General features: G+C 35.5%; 1 protein-coding gene across 2 annotated transcripts in view; it reads left to right on the top strand.

The window, feature by feature from the left end:
- SH3RF3 (SH3 domain containing ring finger 3) overlaps window positions 1-21,278 on the top strand; it is an 899,869-nt gene that overhangs the window by 863,367 nt on the left and 15,224 nt on the right. For both annotated transcript variants that reach the window (XM_053707609.1, XM_053707610.1), the window contains one exon: window positions 10,082-10,419. In XM_053707609.1, coding sequence (XP_053563584.1) covers window positions 10,082-10,419 — 338 coding nt within the window. The remainder of the gene's footprint in view (window positions 1-10,081; window positions 10,420-21,278) is intronic.

Below are 21,278 nucleotides of genomic sequence, written 5' to 3'. Positions count from 1 at the left end.
ACCTTAAATATTCTCCTAATGTCTAGGTGATTAGTGTTTTTATAGCACTTTGTGTGGGTTATGGGATGATGTAGGGGCTGCTTGTGCAATATTATTCCCTGCTATGTTAAATGCAGGCAGTATATGTTGCTTAGTAAAGAGAATTGAAAAGCCTGTGGTTATTTATAGATATACATTGTACCAAAATACCATCAGAAATATGTAGAAATATGTATTGATCAATAAATAGAAAATATTCTGCTATGTGAAGAACATTGGAATGTGAAATATTCATATTTTCATGTTGGGTTAGCACACTTGAGTACATGCCATCGGGTTTGTGTACGAGTAGGGTTTTTTCCATTTTTTTTCTTCATTGACATTTATGGGGGAATACGTTAATGCGATCACAATATTCTAAGTTCGGATTTAGAATAACGCTTCAGGCTAGAGTACGAGCAAAAACCTTTTACTTTCAACTTGTAATGCGAGTACTACTCAACGCACGCAAAAAAATTACTTCTAGCAGGGTTCGCTCACGAGTGTAAGCGTTAATTACTGCTCTACTTGTAATTTGGCCCCTTGTGTCCAGTGGTGCAAGTTATCTCTACAATTCATTTTGACTATCTATATCCTAGTGGGACAAATAAACCCCTATTTTAAAATATGGACTCACACCAAATACCAACTGGTGCTTAGTCTATGTGTGCATGCAATTACTGTACATCATATATCGCTGGAATCTAGTAATGTTTATAAATTATAAGATACTAAAAGGAGGCTGTATTTTATTGCACTAAAGAAAGTTATACCTGAGGAAGGAGGATATATAGATCTAACTATTGTTCCTGACCTATGTGCTTGTTAGTGTCAAATATTACTTTTTTGGTTCAGCACCAAAGCAATTAACTGTACTAGCGAGATGTGAGTGATATATTTTAGGCTACATCTTATATCCATCTCACTGTTTATTACAATTTATCTAACTACCCATTCTTCTATCAATCTATCTGCCCATCACTATCCCTATTAAACCATAGGCCTTCTCATAAGAATCTCAACTCTAGAGAAAAGTATACTTTTATAGGTATGTCAAACACATATGGGGGCCTAGTTATCAAGCCGTCAACCTCAAACACGCTGGAATTCCGCAGCGTATTTGTGGCGAGGCTGATTCGCCTTAGTTATCAAAGGCTCGAGACCGGCAAAAGTAGAATTTTGTGACGTAAGCATCGATCCGCAGGACTCACAGACACAGATCGATTCTTACGTCACTCCAGATGTTCCGCACACAAGTGCGGCACATTCTCACTACTTTTGCTAGCTATCAAAAAACTAGCAGGTACGCTCGGCACTTTTACGGCCCAGCGTACCTGGTTTTCAATCCGCCAGCCTGGAGGCGGCGGATCCCATAGGAATCAATGGGAGTCTGACCATAGCGAAAGTACAAGTTCGCTGCTGACAGACATCCCATTGATTTCTATGGGAGATGTCTGCACCTAACACCCTAACATGTACCCCGAGTCTAAACACCACTAATCTGCCCCCCCCTACACCGCCGCAACTAAATAAAGTTATTACCCCCTAAACCGCCTCTCCCGGAGCCCACCGCAAGCTACTCTATACATATTAACCCCTAAACCGCCACTCCCGGAGCCCACCGCAACTATAATAAATGTATTAACCCCTAAACCGCCGCTCCCTGAACCCGCCGCAACCTATATTAAATGTATTAACCCCTATCCTGCCCCCCCTACACCGTCGCCACCTATAATAAATTTATTAACCCCTAATCTGCCCCCCCTACACCGTCGCCACCTATAATAAATGTATTAACCCCTATCCTGCCCCCCACTACGCCGCCGCCACTGTCATAAAATTATTAACCCCTAAACCTAAGTCTAACCCTAACCCTAACGCCCCCCTAACTTAAATATTAATTAAATAAATCTAAATAAATTAACTCTTATTAAGTAAATGAATCCTATTTAAAACTAAATACTTACCTTTAAAATAAACCCTAATATAGCTACAATATAAATAATAATTATATTCTAGCTATCTTAGGATTTATATTTATTTCACAGGTACTTTTCAATTTATTTTAACCATGTACAATAGCTATTAAATAGTTATTAACTATTTAATAGCTTACCTAGCTAAAATAAAGAGAAATGTACCTGTGAAATAAATCCTAACCTAAGTTACAATTACACCTAACACTACACTATACTTTAATAAATTATTCCTATTTAAAAATAAATACCTACCTGTAAAATAAACCCTAAGATAGCTACAATATAATTAATAATTATATTATAGCTATCTTAGGATTTATATTTATTTTACAGGTAACTTTGTATTTATTTTAGCTAGATAGAATAGTTATTAAATAGTTATTAACTATTTAATAACTACATAGCTAAAAGAAATACAAAATTACCTGTAAAATAAATCCTAACTTAAGTTACAATTAAACCTAATATTACACTATCATTAAATTAATTAAATAAACTACCTACAAATGACTACAATTAAATACAATTACATAAACTAACTAAAGTACAAAAAATAAAATAAGCTAAGTTACAAAAAATAAAAAAATAAGTTACAAACATGTTACAAATATTACAACAATTTTAAGCTACTTACACCTAATCTAAGCCCCTAATAAAATAACAAACCCCCCAAAATAAAAAAATGCCCTACCCTATTCTAAATTAAATAAATTTCAAAGCTCTTTTACCTTACCAGCCCTTAAAAGGGCCATTTGTGGGGGCATGCCCCAAAGAAAACAGCTCTTTTGCCTGTAAAAGAAAAATACAACCCCCCCCCAACATTAAAACCCACCACCCACATACCCCTAATCTAACCCAAACCCCCCTTACAAAAACCTAACACTAATCCCCTGAAGATCATCCTACCTTGAGTCGTCTTCACTCAGCCGAGCCACCGATGGAACTGAAGAGGACATCCGTAGCGGAAGAAGTTAATCCTCCAAGCGGTGCTGAAGAAATCTTCCATCCGATAAAGTCATCATCCAGGCGGCGCAGAAGAAAAGTCTTCAATCCGTCCGATGTCATCTTCAAAGAGGCGCTGAAGAGGTCTATCCGGGATTCTATCAGCCAATCGGAATTAAGGTAGGAAAAATCTGATTGGCTGATGGAATCAGCCAATCAGATTGAGCTCGCATTCTATTGGCTGTTCCGATCAGCCAATAGAATGCGAGCTCAATCTGATTGGCTGATTGGATTGAACTTGAATCTGATTGGCTGATTCCATCAGCCAATCAGATTTTCCTACCTTAATTCCGATTGGCTGATAGAATCCTATCAGCCAATCGGAATTGAGGGGACGCCATCTTGGATGACGTCCCTTAAAGCAGCCGTCATTCGTCGTAGTCCGTCGGTGAAGAAGGTGGTTCCGCGTCGGCGGAAGGAAGATTCAAGACCCGGATTGGAAGATGACTTCGCCCGGATAGAAGACCTCTTCAGCGCCTCTTGGAAGATGACATCGGACGGATCGAAGACTTTTCTTCAGCGCCGCCTGGATGATGACTTCATCGGATGGAAGATTTCTTCAGCGCCGCTTGGAGGATTAACTTCTTCCGCTCCGGGATGTCCTCTTCAGTTCCATCGGTGGCTCGGCTGAGTGAAGACAACTCAAGGTAGGATGATCTTCAGGAGATTAGTGTTAGGTTTTTGTAAGGGGGGTTTGGGTTAGATTAGGGGTATGTGGGTGGTGGGTTTTAATGTTGGGGGGGGGTTGTATTTTTCTTTTACAGGCAAAAGAGCTGTTTTCTTTGGGGCATGCCCCCACAAATGGCCCTTTTAAGGGCTGGTAAGGTAAAAGAGCTTTGAAATTTATTTAATTTAGAATAGGGTAGGGCATTTTTTTATTTTGGGGGGGTTTGTTATTTTATTAGGGGGCTTAGATTAGGTGTAAGTAGCTTAAAATTGTTGTAATATTTGTAACATGTTTGTAACTTATTTTTTTATTTTTTGCAACTTAGCTTTTTTTATTTTTTGTACTTTAGTTAGTTTATGTAATTGTATTTAATTGTAGTTATTTGTAGTTAATTTATTTAATTAATTTAATGATAGTGTAGTATTAGGTTTAATTGTAACTTAAGTTATGATTTATTTTACAGGTAATTTTGTATTTCTTTTAGCTATGTAGTTATTAAATAGTTAATAACTATTTAATAACTATTCTAACTAGCTAAAATAAATACAAAGTTACCTGTAAAATAAATATAAATCCTAAGATAGCTATAATATAATTATTAATTACATTGTAGCTATCTTAGGGTTTATTTTACAGGTAAGTATTTATTTTTAAATAGGAATAATTTATTAAAGTATAGTGTAGTGTTAGGTGTAATTGTAACTTAGGTTAGGATTTATTTCACAGGTACATTTCTCTTTATTTTAGCTAGGTAAGCTATTAAATAGTTAATAACTATTTAATAGTTATTGTACATGGTTAAAATAAATTGAAAGGTACCTGTAAAATAAATATAAATCCTAAGATAGCTAGAATATAATTATTATTTATATTGTAGCTATATTAGGGTTTATTTTAAAGGTAAGTATTTAGTTTTAAATAGGATTCATTTACTTAATAAGAGTTAATTTATTTAGATTTATTTAATTAATATTTAAGTTAGGGGGGCGTTAGGGTTAGACTTAGGTTTAGGGGTTAATAATTTTATTACAGTGGCGGTGGTGTAGTGGAGGGCAGATTAGGGGTTAATAAATTTATTATAGGTGGCGACGGTGTAGGGGGGGCAGGATATGGGTTAATAGGTTTAATATAGGTTGCGGCGGGTTCATGGAGCGGCGGTTTAGGGGTTAAACTATTTATTTAGTTGCGGAGAGGTGCGGGATCAGCAGGATAGGGGTTAATAATTTTATTATAGAGGGCGACGGTATGGGGGGGGCAGGATAGGGGTTAATACATTTATAAGAGTTGCGGCAGGGTCTAGGAGCGGCGGTTTAGGGATTAGTAACTTTATTGAGTTGCGGGAGGCTCCGGGGGCGCCGGTATAGGGATAGAACAGTGTAGTTTAGTGTGAGTGCTTAGTGACAGGCTAGCAATAAAGCTGGGAAAATGGGAAAAAGCCGAAGGGCAGCGAGATCGGATGAGTGATAACTGTCACAGTCCGCTGCTCATCGCCCCGCGGCTTTTTGACAGCTTTATTTGATAACTTAGGCGTATTTTTTCAGGTCCGCGGCGGCGAAGGTAGGCGAGCTTAGGCGGGCGTATTGGGCCGGTGAAGCAAGAAAAGTAGACGGCTTGATAACTACCCCCCATGGTCTTCTAGAAATAAATACTTGTTAATTTACCCAGTCTTTGATCTATAACTTAACTCTAAAAATATTTTTTTTCTATTTTCAGAATAGGAATGATTATCCTGATGAAGAATGCAATGTGTAAAGACACTTGCCATGAACATTCAATTAATTCTTTATGATTGCAGCTAATAGAATTGCTTCAACAAAGTGCTGGCGGCTTTCCATTACAGACAGAGAATCTCTTCAGTACAAATCATTCTATTTTAATTTGAAACGCAGGCAACCTAAATGTTGTTATTCAGACAGACTTTGGATTTGATTGTGTTTTTATTTAAAATACTGGAGTAATTGCCATACTTATGATTTTGATAATAACATATCAAGTTATAACATTTGGAGCTTCTTTTTGGGTTAGCTCAGTTAGATTTTGCAACGTACATCTTTATGGAAAAAATGTAGTTCATAAAGTATAGAATTACCTGTGCAAATGGTTTAAACAGAACACTTCTGGAGACTGCATACACAAATGGTTGAAAAACAAAACAAGAAACTGTTCAAAGAAAGGCTACACAAAGGATATTTGATATCAAAAAATGAATGCATTTTGAGAGTTTTTCACCACTAGAGGGCGTTAGTGTGTGTCATGTAGATAACATTGAACACACGCATGTGAAGTTACCTAGGAGTCAGCACTGATTGACTAAGAGGCATAGATACACTGTAATTACAGAGTTAAACGTGTATTATTATAACTGTATTGGTTATGCAAAACTGGGGAATGAGTAATAATGGGATTATCTATCTTTTTAAACAACAATATTTCTAGTGTTGACTGTCCCTTTAAGGCTATTTAGCCCTTATTGTGCACAGTTAAAGGGACATAATACTGAAAAAAAATCTTCAATTTAAAGGGTATGTTTTAAAATGTATAACAGTGCTTTGGTTATTGAAAAATATGTGTATTTTAAGGTGCTTAAAAGGTGAGTTTCATGTCCATTGTTTTAAACATGTACAGCTTAGTGAAGAGAAGGGGATAATTTAAACCTTCAATATATATTTAGAGATTTAACAAAATTTTAAAGGGTCAGTCTATTTAAAAATTATTATGGTTTAAAAATATGGATAACCCCTTTATAACCTATTCCTTAGTTTTGCATAACCAGCGCTGTTATATTAATAAAACAATTACCTCTATGATTAGCTTGTATCTAATCTTCTGCAGGCTGCTTTTGGCAGACTTGCATTTTAGCCAATCAGTGCTGACTCGTAAATAACTACACGTGAGTGAGCACAATCTTATCTATATGACAAACAGGAACTAGCACTGTATAATAGTATAAAACAGTTGAAATACACTGAGCTAAGAGGTGAAATTCAATGGTTTAGAAGTCAGTTTGAGCCTATCTAGGTTTAGCTTTCAAAAAAGAATACCATAAGAACATAGCAAATTTGATTATAAAAGTAAATTGGAAAGTTGTTTAAAATTGCATGCCCTATCTGAATCATGAAAATGTTATTTTGACTTGACTGTTCCTTTAAATACCCCATCTTCCAAGGTAAGGAGCCCAAGCTCATTTAAATCATATCAATGATTCAGTCGTGTGTAACAAAGCGATTAGGGCACACTGCTATCTAGTTAAGAATGAAGACCAACAGTGAGGGAATATTATGAAGTGGCTGTGTTTTCAAAAACTTCACCGATAGTTGTTTGCCCAGCCAATCCAAATGACAGAGAAGCTAGCAATGTACATAGAGCATACTTCTTACAAATACCAAATTAAAGGCTTACCATAAACTCGCAAACGTTTGCCCCTAGAAAGGACACTTCCTCTGTTATCAGGACAGGGATAAATCTGTGATGCAAATGAATTCTGAAAAGCAGTGTTCCTGCAGTGTTCGTACCTATGTACGTTTCATCAAACAGGGCTTCATCTGGGCCATAAGCACTTATTTTTCTACTCGTATAACAAGGTGAAAGTAAAATGATAGCACTTGAATAAATGCCCTGGGCATGCTAACATCTGGAAGTCAGATAGTGCGGCTGCGCTCAATCTCCCACCTAAAATACTTCAATGAGGCACTCTGCAAATCTCAGGGTCCTGGCTCTTGCACGAAAGCTAACCTTAAGATGTAGTAAGCCAAAGGTGCATGAAAAAATACAAGACATAGTTTTGTTCCTCACTCAGTATAATGATGTATGACAAGGTATATGGTAAATGTCAAGGTGTTGGATCAGGAAGGGCACAAAAGTATATATATATATATATATATATATATATATATATATATATATATATATATATATATATATATATATATATATATATATATATATATATATATATATATATAAAAAACAACAATTCAAATTATGGGGAGGCGAAAAGTGGGTTTAAAATCCTCCACTAAATACAAAATATAGAGAAAATAACTCATTGTGTAAACCATTTACAAATCTAAACAAATCAGAAGACTTGCTTTAAACCCAGAAACTCTCTGACTACACTGTTTCCAATGCAGTAAAGGAATCTGGGTAAGATATGCAAATGAGGTTCACAATGACTCACCTTTTTACTTTTAGCCTGCTTTTTAAAGACAGACATATATATATATATATATATATATATATATATATATATATATATATATATATATATATATATATATATACCTATATATGTATTCAACCTACTCCCAGCTGATGAGTGGCAAAACCACGAAACAGCTGTCCTGGGATTGGTTAGAATCACTGTACTAACCCTAGCTAAGCATAAAAGCTGTGTAATGCAGCAGTGCTATGGCATAAAGGGAAGTCTGTCTTAAATAGCAGGCTAAAAGTAAAAAGGTGAGTCATTGTGAACCTCATTTGCATATCTTACCCAGATTCCTTTGCTGTATTGGAAACAGTGTAGTCAGAGAGTTTCTGGGTTTAAAGCAAGTCTTCTGACTTGTTTAGATTTGTAAATGGTTTACACAATGAGTTATTTTCTCTCTCTCTCTCTCTCTCTCTCTCTCTCTCTCTCTCTCTCTCTCTCTCTATATATATATATATATATATATATATATATATATATATATATATTATATATATATATATATATGTGTGTGTGTGTGTGTGTGTGTGTGTCTGTCTGCCTGTGTGTGTAGATTTTTTATTTTACTATTTATAAATATGAAGGAAAAACTTATATTATACATGTGTTTGTATATACTTTTATTATAGCACTAACACTTTACTTCAGGTCTTCTGATGCTCTATCTTTTATAGCGCTATGCGTTACACTTGAGCAATGTTTTGCTATCCATTGAAAGTATGGAGTGTACTAAAAAAATGTTGGCCACTCTGGTAATTTAATAACGCTCCACTTGTAATCAAGGCCCATAGTTGGTGGAAAGTTAACAGTTGCAAGATAAAATGGGGCTGATCTCACAAATTGCTGCTTTGATGTTTTTTAGTTAGTCTCAGGAGCAATTTTTATTGAATCGCTGTCGCTAACTCACATTGTCAGGGCTTTAATCTAGGCAAGTATTTTTTTTTTGTTTGTTTGTTTATTTATTCATTTTCCAAAAACATGCACAGCTCAAATATTGTGTTTGAAAAAGCATTGACATTCAGTGAGGAAAGAACTAAAAAATGTGTGTCATTGTATGCAGCACCGGGGGGAAGCACATAAATAAAAAGTAACAACTTATTCGTTTTCATCACAATATATTGAAAGACAAATACACTCTACAGAATCATTACAATGTTACCTGTGTAATATATACATACACACCTATATATATATGACTCACTGAAGGCTAGAATTTGTTAGCAAAAGTATTTTTTAATTAAGGAATGTACATTGTTTTTTTAGACATAATGCTATTGCACACTTAATAGACTACAGTATACTGTAAATATAACTTTTACATGCACTGGGAAACAAAAAAAAATGTTGTGTGACTCACTTTATTGCTATATTCACTTAATTGTGGTGGTCTAGGACTGAACCCGAAATATCTCCTAGGTACGCCTGTATATATTCCCAGCAGAGACCAGAAGAGGGCAGCAATGTCATATTATTTGCTGGCAGATTTAGGTGGTGCCTGTCAGTTACATGAAATTACATTGAAAAAATTATTCCAGTGAGTTTCCATAGAGCAGGGGTTTTCAAACCTGTCCTCAGACCTCCTTACCAGGCCAGATTTTCTGAACTTGAGCACAGGTGAAATAATAGACTCATTAGTAAACATGGTTATTAACCTGCTCTCACCCATGGTAATCCTGAAAATATGGCCTGTTATGGAGGTGTGAGGACAGGTTTAAAAAACCCTGCAATAGAGAATATTAAATACCATATGTTAGAATGAGATAGATTATAGTGTAAGAGATGAAAAAAGTACTCTGTGTAAACACCTCCTCTATTTTGTTAATAATGATTGATTTCTTAAAAGTTTTAGAAGCAGCAATGAATTTTATTTTAAAAATCCTAAAAATCCAAAATAAACACTGTTTGAAATAATCTTTATAAACCTATATTATTTCTAAAATATTAATTAGAAAATATGCAAATGATTATAAAATATTAAGGGATTCCTTGTGATTACTAATATGTAGTGAATAAATATTTAATGGTTGTTACAGCTAGACTGAAAGAAAATAATGCAGAAATGCTTAAGAGTTCGTATTAAACTCTAGGATGGAAAATTTGACTGTTTGGCCTACATATTCATTAATCATTCCAACCTCCAGTACGTTTAAGACCTTGTTAGAATGTACTCTGATTACTGGTGTAAGATGTGAAATGTTTGCTCTTTTTCAGAGAGAGAAGAAAAGTGGACTGTTGAAGCTCTTAGCTGGGGCATCGGCAAAAAAAAAGTCACGTTCTCCTCCCTCGATCTCACCAACGCATGATCCCCAAGTCATGTTGGAGGGAATGATACCAGGAGCTGTTGGACTTGAGCTTTCCTCTGTGACCAATCATGGAAGGGCAGGATCATGTCCTATTGAGAGTGAAATGCAAGGAGCCATGGGAATGCATCCACTACACAGGAAAACAGGTTCTTTGGATCTCAACTTTTCAATCCCTTCTCCAGTAAGACAACCCACATGTGCAATGATGGCTGTTCGCCCAGAGCCCAAATTAATGCCTAGAGAAAGGTATGTTTTACATCAAAGCTAAGATTAACGTTGGTCCAGTTTACAGACTACAATAGTTTGCTCCAAAATAATAGATTTATTGTCTATTGATGCTATGACATAAATTCATAAAACTGGTCTGTAAAATTGAATAATATAGTTACCCAGTAATGGGGTTTATTCCAGTCCATTGGAAGAGTTGGGTAATTTATTTTGTGAGCTTTTCAATTCCAAAGACATTCCAATCCACAGGAGAACCTGATATTTATATAGATTTTTATTTTTTAACTTCAAATTACAAGCCATGTAGATATTTCTTTTGAAAAATGAATAGGTATCCACATATTTTTTTTCTGGGGGGGGTGGTCGCAATAAGATAAAATGTGAGTGTATCCTGGAAAAGCAGTAGGTAGTTGCCAATGTGAATACTTAGAGGCATATTGAACAAGCTCCGTATGGAGCTTAATGCCCCTTGTTTCCGGCGAGCCTTTAGGCTCGCAGAAAACAGATGTTATGAAGCAGCCGTCTAAAGACCGCTGCTCCATAATTTGTCCGCCTGCTCTGAGACCACGGACAGAAATCAACCCGATAGAATACGATCGGGTTGAATGACACCCCCTGCTAGCGGCCACGAATCTGCAGGGGGCGGCATTGCACCAGCAGTTCACAAGAACTGCTGGTGCAATGATAAATGCCAACAGCATATCATGTCCGCTCAAACATTGATAAGGCTTAGATATAAAGAGAAAAATTCCAATGGGTGAGATGTTTGCCCTCCCTTGTCCCTCCTCTTGACCCATATTAAATATGTTTAGTCAAATATATTTTAGTTTTTATCTGCTTCTACTCTGTTTTTACACATGTTCTAGGTTAGAATTACCCAGGAGACTGATTTTGGACCTACTGTGCGTCTGCTGTAGCCTGATGGATTTTTCTGTGAAGTAAAGATCTTTATGACATTGTAGTGATAAGACCTTCTTCTGCATTTAAATATTTCCTTGTATTATGTAGAACATAATCCTTTATTATTATTTCTAACATAAAATTTAGTATCTCACCTAGATATCATATTCAGTTAAAAAGGTCTTTATCAAATGAAGTTCGAACATGCAATAATGCTTTAGCTTCCCTTTCCATTGTGTAAGCAGGAATGTGAAGGCTAGAAACAAAGAGTGATGTGAGCTGGAGATAGGATAATCTCAGATAAGCCAACTTCCTGATTGCATCTATCACCACATATGCAATCGATTTAGGTTTCACAAAAAATACTGATTGGAAGTGGCGCCAATTAAGGCTGTCTGATTGATTAGTAAACACTATGTGTATCTGAATGTGGATAATTATAATAAAGCAAATTACTACAATCGTTAGTTTAAAGCAAAGTCCACATTGATTTATTAATTAGTTAAAAAAATATACAATAGTATTTCTCAAGTACAATCTATTTGAAGGGTTCAATTCATTTAGAGGATTAAATTCCTATTTCAAACAATACATTCAATAATAGATCTAAAAATGCAATCAATCTTTTTCTAAAAACACCGGTGTTCACTTCTAAAACCTAAATGGTTAATAACACTAGATGGTTAATATCACTCAACTGTTAATTATAAAAACAAGCCTTTGGTCATATATTGCATGGATTGGACATTCAATTACCATAACATCATCATAACATCATCATAACATCAATATAAGTGTAAAAGATCTCGTAGTTTTAAGCATAAACCACAGGGAAAAAAAGTGGAATTTTCCTACATAAGGCTAATGTCTCTTAGTACTTAAATTACTGTCACACTTGCTTAAGCAGACTATGGTGTCATACACTGGTAAATGCAGTCTGTTGCATTCGGCTCTTTAATCTATCAGCCAAATCCTAGTGTTCAGGCATAAAGTTCATTCATAGATGTGTTGGAATTGTCTTATATGAGCCACTAGACAGCTGTTTCCTGTGCTCTTTTCAGGCTGCTACTACAGCTGGTTCTCTCCCCAATCTTACTGTCCGGAGTTCCGGTGTGGGAGGAGGCAGGTATAAACACTCGCCTGTGTTTCAGCGTTACTTTAAATCACAATGTGTCTCCTAAGTGTGCACACTTACAGTTTTCTTTCTCCTTCATTCACTCTTCACTCCTACCGTCTACTCAGTGCTGTTTTGTGGTTATTCCCCCTGAGCTGGTTTAGACGGTCCTGGGAGCCAAATAAATCTTTTCAAACAGGTTGTGGTGTGGTTTTCTACGCGTTTCAGCTCTCCAGGGAGCCTTTGTCCCTGGAGAGCTGAAACGCGTAGAAAACCACACCACAACCTGTTTGAAAAGATTTATTTGGCTCCCAGGACCGTCTAAACCAGCTCAGGGGGAATAACCACAAAACAGCACTGAGTAGACGGTAGGAGTGAAGAGTGAATGAAGGAGAAAGAAAACTGTAAGTGTGCACACTTAGGAGACACATTGTGATTTAAAGTAACGCTGAAACACAGGCGAGTGTTTATACCTGCCTCCTCCCACACCGGAACTCCGGACAGTAAGATTGGGGAGAGAACCAGCTGTAGTAGCAGCCTGAAAAGAGCCCAGGAAACAGCTGTCTAGTGGCTCATATAAGACAATTCCAACACATCTATGAACGAACTTTATGCCTGAACACTAGGATTTGGCTGATAGATTAAAGAGCCGAATGCAACAGACTGCATTTACCAGTGTATGACACCATAGTCTGCTTAAGCAAGTGTGACAGTAATTTAAGTACTAAGAGACATTAGCCTTATGTAGGAAAATTCCACTTTTTTTCCCTGTGGTTTATGCTTAAAACTACGAGATCTTTTACACTTATATTGATGTTATGATGATGTTATGATGATGTTATGGTAATTGAATGTCCAATCCATGCAATATATGACCAAAGGCTTGTTTTTATAATTAACAGTTGAGTGATATTAACCATCTAGTGTTATTAACCATTTAGGTTTTAGAAGTGAACACCGGTGTTTTTAGAAAAAGATTGATTGCATTTTTAGATCTATTATTGAATGTATTGTTTGAAATAGGAATTTAATCCTCTAAATGAATTGAACCCTTCAAATAGATTGTACTTGAGAAATACTATTGTATATTTTTTTAACTAATTAATAAATCAATGTGGACTTTGCTTTAAACTAACGATTGTAGTAATTTGCTTTATTATAATTATCCACATTCAGATACACATAGTGTTTACTAATCAATCAGACAGCCTTAATTGGCGCCACTTCCAATCAGTATTTTTAGGAATGTGAAGGCTGAATACTTTTATACAAAGTGCAATAAAGCATGGCGGACATAAATTATAATAATTGACTAAATGAATAGCTTAATGTGATTTCCTTGTCTTCTATTGACTTCCAGTGGGAAGAGTAAATGCTTAACAGATTGAAAATTTACATAAATATATTATCTCAGTGTTAGTCACTCTCTCTAATACATATAAAGCACCTTCTGGAGGTTTTAGTAAACTTTACCATAATTGTAGGTGTAATCAAGGGTACACATTATTAAAGAATTAGAGGTCACATTGCCATGAGTTCATCAAATCAGTGTGGTTAAAACAACTTAAAGGGACAGTTCACCAAAATATGTTCTCCCCTTTAAATTATTCCCAATGATCCTTTTTACCTGCTAGAAGGTATTAAATTGGTTACAAGTAGCTCCTTTACTCCTATTTTAGCATTTGAAATAGCTGATTTAGATTGTGGTATAGCCACCTAAACTGAAAGTTTTGATACTGGAGTCTCAGCTATTGAATAGCCTAAGGAAACACAGCCAGCAGAAGAAGTTACACTCTCAGTGGGGTGCAGGATAGTTAAGTAATAAAATGATAATTGTCCATTGTTCTCTGGTGTTACACACAAATATAAGATAAGGAAGCAAGTCTGTGTACACAAAGTAATAAAATAATGAGATCTGATATCACCTATAAGTTCAACCCATTGTAATAGGCTGTGGTTTCAAAGCACAAAATCAGCTACTTCATATAAACAAATAAGCATGAAGATGCAATTTCTCAAATATTTTATACTTTGCAGTTGGTATAACAAGTTATTTAAAATACATTAATGGAAAAACAATTTTACAGTGTACTGTCCCTTTAAATACAGCTACTGAATTTACAAATGTCAAAATTAGGGTCCCTATGCAACACTTGATTGGAGGCTATGCTTTGTGTCCATTAGTTTGCACCTGGGGTAAATCACTACATAGAACAAGCTATTATCCTTTTGTTCATTCCCTTGTTGAACATGTTTTTTTTTATGTGTGTGTGGATAGATAGATAGATAGAAACAAAGAAAGAAACAAAGAAACAAAGAAAAAAAGACAGAAAGAAATATGCTTTGTCCCATTCTCCTTATAGAGGCCGTAAGGCACAATCATTAACCTAGGTGTTCAAAATGCTGCAAATTGCTTAAACCAGCTGTTTGATTTGCCGCTTTTGCAGGTTACATAATTTGCTTTTTTTGCCTCCAAGAGAGCATGTGGCATGCATCATTTTTACAGTAAAGAGGGGTCTAATGTCCTTTTAATAGGGGAGATTCTGGATAATAACATAATTGGGAGCAAGGAGTAGAGGTGGGGGAGCCCATCTACTATAAACTATTCTTTCCTTTATCATTTTTTTCTAATCCTCCTCAATTCTTTACCTCACTCCTTGATCTTTTGAAAGCACTGGGCATGTAAAGAGGCATGACCTTACAATTTGAGGCCATATGGCGTCTGAGTAAATATCTGTTTGTAATATAGGTGTATTTTAGATCTAATTAAATAACAGTGGTTCTGTTTTGAGTTTACATTTACACTTTTACACTCACTTTGCATATCTTGTACAAAACTAAATTGAGCTATAAAAAAGCATTACCTGTTGAACATGTTGACTATTGAATACATCATTTCTTGGATATGTAAATAATTTTACTAGGAAAATTTAAACTTTGGACTTGCACATGGAAACCCTACAACTATGGTAAGGACAAAATGGATTTAAAATAGCTGAAAATGAATAATATAAATAATTATCTTTAAGTGTATGTATGTCCCAACATAAGTAAACATTCATACTGTATATAAGTATCTATCTTGCTTTAAATAAAAAAATAATGATCTTACAGTAGTTACACTGGAGTTTGATGACTTTGTAAAGTATAGCCAGAAAGCACGTCCTTAAACTCTGCCACTGGAATTCCTGAAAGAACCAGGCTAGACCAATTGTTCCAAAAGGAGCTATTCATAAGCTGTATTTCACTCAGGACTAGACTCTCACAACACAACACAACATTTAACTTATGGTGACACACTCATAAAAAAACATAGAGAAAACATATAGACAACAACATAATAATTAAATATTACTAAAAAAAGGAAGGGGATTCAGGGGAGGCATACATGATAAAACTCACAACCATACATTTGAATTGTCACCCTATGCAAATTATATGCAAATTAGTCTTTTTCCCCAGCACACATTTTAGTGATGAACCTTCTACTAATAGATGGTGTTGTGTTACACAATCTCCAGGAACTTTCTACCAACAAATGGTGCTGTGCTACACAATGTCCAGGAACTTTCAACCAATAGATGGTGCTGTGTTACACAATGTCCAGGAACTTTCTACCAACAGATAGTGTGTTACACAATGTCCATGTATGTGACTCGGAACGGTCACAATTTTATTTTATTTTTTAAAAAGTGGTTCTTAAACAGCTCTTGTTTATTTTTTAAATTTTAAAATGACATTTTTTGTTTGTAATTTAACTTATTACATTTGCTTTATGTGTAAAAGTAATCATCTTGATACTCAAAATATAAACATTTAAATGTTAATAAAGTTCTTGTGTGCTGTTTAGAACCAACAGCACAGCCTCAGTGAAGAAATGGGTTGTTAAGTATTTTTTGTTGTTTTGTCCAACTCTTGCATATAACAACCATTAAACATTAACTATTTTGCTGTATAACATGTATGTTGAATTCACTTTGGGTGATTGACAATTATGGGTTGATTTACGAGTGGAGCACTAACAGTTCCGTGCAAGCAAAAAGGGGTTTATCGAGGGTGTTTGTGCTCGTCAGGTATTTTCCTTGTATTACAAAATAAAAGAAAATAAGGCGCCCCAATGGCATATTATCTCTGGAGTACGTTCCCCCAAAATAGCACTAGAAAGCACCTTAGGAAGGGTACTCACAGATTCCAAGCACTTATCTCAAAGTGCAATATCAGACAGTCTGGGTCACCCCCAGATAGCTCTCATTCGGTATAAGCAGTTTCCTTGTCTCCCACAGCATCCACAAAACACCATACAGGATAGGAAGAATATATATAAAAACACTTCAAAATGTCTAGATTCAGAAGTGATATATTAAAAGTGATTTCACACAAATAGAAATGAGCCGAACACGTTTCGCAAGTTCAATCTTGCTTCTTCAAGCAGCATCCATACAAAATATCACATTAAAAAAATTAGCTGATAAAAACTCTTATTCACTAGAGAGAGCGAGTAAAACCGTGCCGTAGCACAACAAACTATCAGATGCGAGTGAGGGGCCGTGGACTGACACGTTTCGCACCGCTATTGGTCGCTTCTTCAGAGGTCTTCGTTTTACTCATTCTCTCTAGTGAATGAGAGTTTATATCAGCTGTATTTTTTATGTGATATTTTGTATTTACTGTAAGTATTTTATACTTTTGACCCAATAAATGCTACATTTTGCTTTTGAACTCGCCCGTGTGTTCCCTCTGCACTTTCCTGATACTCTGCCCTTATACCTGTAGTTTACAGGACTGGGGATTCCACACTCTCAACGGTTCATCTTCTGTTGATTTGGCTTGGATTTCCATTAGGAGAGAAACCTCGGGTTTCTATTACCCTCCTTGCCATTTCCATGCCTCCTTTGGGTTGAGGTTACTACAAGTGAGTGTTCATTTGGCTTGTTTTTTGTATAGCTACATTTGACACCTTACATACTACACCAGAGAGGTCCTTGTTGTCTATGCGCCCTTCCCTCTTACACACAATATTCCAGGCATGAAGACTCAGCATTCCATAATGCTTTAACACAATTTTATTGTTTTCAGTGAGTTACATCCCATATATCTTAGATAATAAGACTTGGTAAATATTATATTGTATGGTGTGCCAAATCCATTTGGAATATATATATATATATATATATATATATATATACACACAATATTTATATTTCCATGTTCTGTTACCGCACTTTAGAATATTTGATCGGGTTTGTTTGTTTTTTCACTTTTTTTTCTCCATTGACTTCTATGGGGGAATAGGTTGTTTGTCTTTTTTATGCTTGTCAGATTAACACGCGAGCGAAAACTGTTTACTTTCAACTTGTAATACCAGCGCTACTTGACGCGTGCAAAAAGCTTATTTCTAACCCAATTTACGCTCCACTTGTAATCTGGCCCTATTTGTTCTTTGGGTAATTGAGATCACTTTAGAAAACACTATGTAGTCTAAGTATAAAATAACCATTTACCATCTTGGGAAATAATATCACTTAGGTGTACAAATTATATGGACTTGCAGGGTTTGGCAGCCTTGAACCACCCATCCTCCTCAACCTTTTGCTTACACAAGTAATTGTACCTTTTTGGGGGATTTAATGGTACAGACATGGACCCTTTCAAAGTTGGAAACATATTTGTAATGGTACACATTAGTTCCTTAAGGTGTGAGACTATTGTGTGCCTGTTCAAGTATTCCCCCATAGAAGTAAATGCAGGTAAAAAAAGTGGAAAAACATAACAATCCACTCTCGCGCAAACCCGATTGCATATTCTCATGTGCGCTAACCCAATATGAAAATATGAATATTTCACATTCCAATGTTCTGCACATAGAACAATATGTTCTATTTATTCAGAAATAAATATTTCTACAAATATCTGATGGTATTTTGGTACACTATATATCTATTATTATTATTATCGGTTATTTTTAGAGCACCAACAGAGCTATCTATACCTACAAGTATGATTTGATCTGTTTAAAACAATGCTTGATATTAATAAATTGATCAAAAATATTACTTTACAGAAGCATTATTACAGCAGTGAGTTACAGAATATAAGACCTAGAGTGTCCAGGGGATGTGATATCCCTGATACTTTAGGGGCACCACTAGACTTCAGAGAATCATGTGATATTTAAACTTTGGACTTGCTGGCCAGCCATAGTACACATGATTTGAACCAACCCACTGTCAATTGCTTTAGTGGTTTTCGTAACAACTCTGAGTTCTATACTATACAGAGTAGAGGACCCATATTGGAAACTTTTTATAAGAAAGTTGAGAAAGATCTCACTGAGCTAGCTACCTCACATGACACTTCATACAATATGACGTACAGAGAAAGACAGACATTACATGAACTCAAGGCTAATAAAAACATAGTGATACATAAAGCAGACAAGGGGGGTTCAGTGGTTGTACTTAATAGAAGTGATTATGTTAAAGAGGCACTTAAACAATTAGAGAATGAAGATAATTATACTTATTTATCTTCTGACCCCACTAAAATATACCAGAGGGAGATTAAATCACTACTTGATGATGGTTTGGAAGAGTGTTTTTTTTTTATAAAGAGACATATGATTTTCTTCTTATGGGACATCCATATGTTTCCAAAAGTTCATAAAACCACTCTTAATGTACAGGGACGTCCAATAGTGAGTAGTATAGGCTCAATCTCTAAACATCTTTCCCAATGGCTGGATGCTATATTAAATCCCTTTGTTGTATCATTGCAGAGCTATTTGAGAGATACCAAGCATGTTGTAAATTTGATGGAATCTGTGACCTGGGTAAAGGAGAGTCATCTGTGGGTGACTGTGGACATTGTGGATTGAAAGCTGTGGAATTTTTTCTAGCAACATTCTCGACCTTTAGCAAGGAATTCAGAGATTTTGTATTGAAGGCCACAAGGTTCATGCTCACCCACAACTACTTTAAATTTGAGGGAGAGTTCTACCTCCAGAGATGTGGGACAGCAATGTGGGCAATATTTGCCCCCTCCTATGCCAACCTATTTATGGGTTGGTGGGAGTTGTCCCACATCTATGGAGATGAGAACCCCTGTAAAGAAAATATAGCGTTTTTTAAACGCTATATTGATGATCTGATATTTATTTGGAACGGATCTGACAGCGATCCTGGTGTATTTCTTGACACTTTGAATGATAATGATGGGTTCACCTCAGAGACACACAAGGAACAGATAAATTATTTGTATCTTACCCTTAGAATAAGTGAACAGGGGAAGATCATATGTGATATTTACAGAAAACCAATTACAAAAACCTCCTACACCCCAGGAGTTGCCACCCAAAACATGTCCCCTTTGGAGTGGCAAAGGGTCAACTAATTAGGATGAAAAGAAACTGTACATTAGATTCCACATATCAAGAACAGAGTAAAGCATTGAGAACACGGTTTCAACAGAGAGGGTACCCCAGAAGAATAATCAATAAAGCTCAAAGACAAGTGGATAAAATTGATAGAAATACTCTTCTCACTAATAAAAACAGAGAATGTAGAGAGTCCCCAAAAGTAACTTTTGTAACTGACTATAGTAATGACTACAATGCAATCTGTAACCTTGTCAGAAAACACTTTAACCTTCTTGCAGCTGATGTTAAACTTGATCAATGTGTAAATAATGGCCTACGCTGTTCATATAGGAGGTGTAAAACTATTGGGAATTTTCTTTCCCCCTCAGAATTACCACAAAGTACACCATCTTACTGAGGCGCCTGGCTTTCCCACAAAGGCATGTATAGGTGTGGGAGAGTCAGGTGTAGACCTTGTGAATTTGCTATTTTTTCAGACAATTTTGTATCATCTGTTACAGGCGAGATTTATCAGATTGAAACATGCTTAAATTGTACATCATCTTATGTCATATACTTAATCACTTGCATAGAATGTCACCTACAATATGTAGGTTTGACGACAAATTATGTCAATACTCGAATGAGAAACTATTTATCGACAATTAAAATAGGAGATGCTAGTACCCCGCTGGTACAACATTTTAGTAGGGTCCATCAGAAAAGAAATGATACATTTAGATGGCAAACAATTGAACAAATCAGATTACCTCCTAGAGGGGGCGACAGAGACAGGATTCTGGGAAAGAGAGAAATGTTTTGGATTTTTAAGCTAAAAACAAGAGTCCCTACAGGTTTGAATTCGGAATATGATCTGATTAACTATGGGAAATAGCATGGTACCTGGACACTCTCTCTCTTTCCCAGACTATCCTGATCCTGATCCTGACTCTCTTGTGTACGTGTGTTTATATACATATGTGTATGTCTATTAGTACATTCATATGCGTATATGTATATATGTATATAAGTTTATCCTTCCAAATTATGTTTTAGAACTATTCATTGTGATTATCATTACATATATATGAAGATATAGTCAGTGAATATAATAATATAATACTGTACAGTTAGCATAATTGTATATATTCACATTTAAGTTTAAACAAGCCTTCTCCATGCAGTTAAGTTTCCTATATGTCCTCATGACAAACATAGAATCTAAGCATTATAAGTGATATATATGAATGGTGCTAAGAGTGTATTTTCATCTTATATATTTAAAAAAATATCTATATATGTATGTTTAGATTTTATGTATACACGACATTATCATGGATATTCCTCTATTGCCTTTATAGCGAAGTTGTATGCAAATGCCTCCAAACATAATAGTTGGAATGATGGGTATTATTTTGAACCCGCATTTAAATCCACAGTCAGAATCTTATACATGGATTAATTATTTATTTGACAATAATACAGGCTTAAAAAGGCAATCTATATCGC

The sequence above is a fragment of the Bombina bombina genome, chromosome 3, assembly GCF_027579735.1.
Source record: "Bombina bombina isolate aBomBom1 chromosome 3, aBomBom1.pri, whole genome shotgun sequence".
NCBI classification, from domain to species: Eukaryota; Metazoa; Chordata; class Amphibia; order Anura; family Bombinatoridae; genus Bombina; species Bombina bombina.
This window is presented reverse-complemented; position numbering and strand designations above follow the sequence as displayed.